The following is a 4,276-nucleotide window of genomic DNA, read 5'->3' on the forward strand; positions in this document are numbered from 1 at the left end:
GCCCATCTCAACTGTCTTCTCCAGTGATTATTTGACCTCTGATGGCCACTCAACTGGTAGTTCTGAGTTCTGACAACTATGTCTGAAAATCTCCAGCAACCATTATCCTAGCACAAAATCATGGTTCATCAACCCCTGCAATAAGCTTGCAAGGGGAGCACCAATGCATGACGAATTGATAGTTCTAGCTCAAATTGTTCTTACTACCTTATCGTTCTACTAATTTTTTGTATTGGGAGCACCACCAATCCTGATGTGTGACAATAAAGTAATTTGATGTGTAAATTTTAAATCTCAAGACAATGACAAGACAAATATGAAAGCAATTCTAAAACACAGGTGGTAAAACAAAACCAAGTTATGTCTTATTAAATTGAATTTACTGCAAATTTCAATTCCGTAGAAAAAGTGAATCATAAATTAAAAGGTAAATAATTTAAACCACCCCTCTGTTTTTTGACAAATACTTTAACCTCCCCTAACTTTTACCTCTCCAAATTTCTCCTTTGACATTTCAGAGAAATTATACAAATAGGCCCCTTCTGTTAGTTTGATGTTAAGAACCTAATTGAGTATGATGATGTCATGATTGTGAACACTTTAAAATTCCCAGTTTGCCCATGGATGACAATTTTTTTTTTGAAAAATAACATGATTATTAAATCATAAAAGTTTGTTACATGAGATCCAAAGAAAAGGCCACTTTGGTGGTTAATCACAGTTAACCAGCACTATAATAGTCAATACCAAAGTAACAACGCTCTCCCTTTGAGGATTTTTTTTGGTAGTGAATAAAAAAAAATATATTAGATGAAAAAGAAGATGAGTACAAAGAGGGATGATGAGGGATCACTCAGAAAAACAATGATAGAAAACACATCAAATTTAAGCTAACATCAGCTCCCCCCCCCCCCAATCCAGTTCTAGAATTGACCAAAAACCAGATCTAAAAGAGTTATTACAATCATCTTCAAATTCTGGAAAACTCATAACCCAATCCGAAATTTTTTTCCCAGTGATCGAAACAAGACAGTCATAACATTTGTGTTAGTCTTCAGAAATTCTTCTATTTCTCTCCTTCCATAACTCCCAGCATACTGCAAATGGCACACAACTCCCAAGTTATCTCCCTCCTTTGGGGAATTAGTCCCCAATATAAATAGAAGTTTACAACTCCCCACTTGGGGGATTAGTCCCCAAAGAAATGATGTTTTTTATAAGCTCCCAAAAGAAATGGTTCCTGGATTCCACGGATGACAATATTGGAGTATCAATTGACCAAAATACCCCCAAAATTGCTCGTTTACATATTCATTGCAAACTTCCTCTAAACAACAGAGGCAAGTAGCTCTTGAGCAGCTTTGTTTGCTAGGCACTTATGATAATAGAAGGTTTGGCAGTCAGCAAGATTCAGGAGTGGGTGAGAAGGAAATGGAAAGTCCCTCTCAGGGTGAGACTGAGGAGGTTTATGGAAGCTTAATTTCTCTGCATCTTTCTGTCGATGGTGGAGGTAGAAATGGTAATACCGTATGGAAAATAAGGTCAAGGAGTTTGAATGGGACTTTGCTTTACCTTATCTTGGGAGCCACAGAAGGTCTGCTAGTGTTGGAATCACAAAGACAAACCTTAAGAAGTGTGTATTCGAATTTTTGGGCTGCCCCTCGATCTGTGGAGGGCTACCGTAGTCACCAAGGTGAACGATCTCTATACGGGTTATGTCGAGCTCGACAACTTAAGGGAAACTAGGGAGACCACAGAATGGATTCGATTGAAAGGACGCTTAATGTGGTTCATAGGGATATGAAGTATGCTGTGACTCTTTGGCCAGAGATAAGGCTTGAAACGCACAAAGCCCATAGAGACTTATGCCCTTCAATGGCGGAAAGAGCTTCATGGATCTCAGAGGTTTTGGGAGGCGTCGACATTGAGTATGAAGTGCAAAGGGCAATGAAAGGTAAATGGGTGATTTCCTACACAATTAGAGATTGTAACATTGAAAGACAAATGCTAAACTTCATTACACATCGGAACGAAAAAAGAAAAATCTATCTACATTTCAATATTAATGAAGAAGGAAGAAAGGAAAAGAGTTCATTTAGAAGAATCCATCTCAGAAAGATTTCTTAGAAAAGACTGAGAACCGATCATTACCAACCTATAGCAGGGTCTCCTTGGCCTTGTCGACAATCTTATCCGCTAGCTTCTCCAAATCAACGGCGTTGATCAGAAAATCGGAAGAGAGAGAAAGAGAGGAACTCGGTTCCCATCAAAAGAGAGGGCAATTTGATTTTCAGATGACAAAAGAAAAGGAAGCAAAAGAAAGCTTTTCTCTCTCTCTCCCTGCAGAGCCGATAACAGAAGAACGATGAAAGAAGCGCGGGACGGTGGAAAAAGCGCGGGAGGTTGAGAAGTGAAACAGGAAAGATTCTGTCAATATATCTAGAGGTTGGCTACTGATGTTATCGGATTCCAATCCGACGACCCAGAATCTCTTCTGAAATCTGAAGTGAGTGGCCTCTCATGTAGTAAAAAAGAAGCCAACTTTTAATTTTAAGCAGTTGTCAAAAGAGACGAAGGTTGGGGGGAGTCAAAACAGAGAGAGAGAGAGAATGCAGAGAAGAAAGCCAGATAGCGTTGTGGAGATGGTTGACCAGGGAAGGAAGAGGAGGAGGAAGAAGAATTCCAAGGTGGATTTGGAAAACATCCCGGAAGAAATCATCTCCAGCATACTGGTTAACATCCCGGCTCATAAGCTTTACGAATTAAGGTCGGTTTGCAAGCAATGGTTTAAGCTTATATCAGAACCCAATTTCATCGATCAACATCTCTCTCGCTCTGAACCTGGGTTGCTTGTTCAATACCATCACTGGAGGTACATGACCGTGTTTTTGGAGATGAAAGGAGAGAGGTTCAGGGTTCGTGATTTGAATCTTAAACTCCGATTTGGAAGTCGAATTCATGCTAGTTGCAATGGTTTAATCTTGTTGGAGGGCGTCAATCAAGCTGGAGGATTGTTCGTCGCTAACCCTGTGACCAAACAATGCATGAAACTCCCCCCTAGAAGTGGATCATATTCATTGTTCTATGGATTTGCTCATCATCCAGGCACAAGAGTGTACAAAGTGTTAACCCTTAATCGACAAGGAGATAGCTGTATTTGTGATATACTTACCCTAGGTTCTGATTCATGGAGGCATGTTCTTGTACCTCAGGAATTTCGGAGATCCAATTCCCTATATCTTGCCACTAAAGGGTTTTTGCATAACATAACGGATTCTTATAATGGAGAAGATAAAGAATATATGCATTCCATGGACATGGTTCATGAGACTTTTCACAGGACACGTCTCCCCGTATCTGCATGTGGGAAACAAGATAGACTGTTTGAACTGGGGGGTTTTCTAGCATTCACGACTCGAATTGAAACCACGTCGCGTTTTGATATATGGGTTTTGAAGGATTTCCACAAGGGAAATTGGGTTAAACAACATAGTGTTGTCCTTGAAGGTGTTAGGTTTGCTAACAAGAGAAGCCTTAGTATGGTAAAACCAGTTGGCAGCTTGAAAAATGGCAAGGTGATAATCTTTACGGACTATGTATCCTTCTATGCAACTGATGTTGAACTGAAGTGGGTAAGGAGGATCTGGAAACTCCGGGCCGATGATGTTCTACCACATGTTAACAGTCTCATTTCCTGCAATGCATTTTAGGACCATTTTTTGAGATCTCTCTCTGGTCTCCCCAACTTATGGTATCATAGCTCCTTCCCGTTTTTAATTTTTTTATTCAACCTTTCTATACGATCTTAGTCTGCTATTATTGTTTTGGAACCTATACAGTACAATTGTTACTTATTCAGTGGTTTGGAATACTTTTGGTATCTTATCACAGTTGTATGATTAATGCTAAGTTTTAGACTGATGTCACATGAATTTCTTTCATGTAGCAGTAAATGTTCAGTTTATGTTATGATAACCCCAGCCAAAGAATATGTCAAATTCAAGGATATTAGTAGATGCATCCTTTACCTGTATGCTTTGGGCTCTTGGTTGGATGTTTAAGAAAGAGTTCCTTGTTCGGATGAATGTGCCTATCCAGTTGCTTTTATTTCTGGGCTGCAGTCAATTTAAAATCAGAATATTGAGATCGACATTGCTATGTTTGAATCCTGATCTTCTATTTCATGATAGAACGTTATCTTCCCTTATCCATCTACTTTATTGTTGATGTTGCAGTTGTTCTCCTCCTTGATATTTCTGTTAAGTAATGAGCATAT

At 39.3% G+C, this 4,276-nt stretch overlaps 1 protein-coding gene across 1 annotated transcript; it reads left to right on the plus strand.

The window, feature by feature from the left end:
• Nucleotides 1-1,161: 1,161 nt before the first annotated feature.
• LOC104612192 (F-box protein At3g07870-like) lies at nt 1,162-4,031 on the plus strand. Its single transcript, XM_010279534.3, has one exon. It carries the CDS (start codon nt 2,610-2,612, stop codon nt 3,708-3,710), a length of 1,101 nt encoding a protein of 366 aa, XP_010277836.1. The 5' UTR covers nt 1,162-2,609; the 3' UTR covers nt 3,711-4,031.
• Nucleotides 4,032-4,276: the final 245 nt, after the last annotated feature.

This window comes from Nelumbo nucifera, chromosome 1 (genome assembly GCF_055504915.1).
Source record: "Nelumbo nucifera cultivar China Antique chromosome 1, China Antique-T2T, whole genome shotgun sequence".
NCBI classification, from domain to species: Eukaryota; Viridiplantae; Streptophyta; class Magnoliopsida; order Proteales; family Nelumbonaceae; genus Nelumbo; species Nelumbo nucifera.

What these genes read in the sequence shown, in the direction of transcription:
- LOC104612192 (XM_010279534.3), top strand. Translation starts at nt 2,610, where the DNA reads ATGCAGAGAAGAAAGCCAGATAGCGTTGTGGAGATGGTTGACCAGGGA.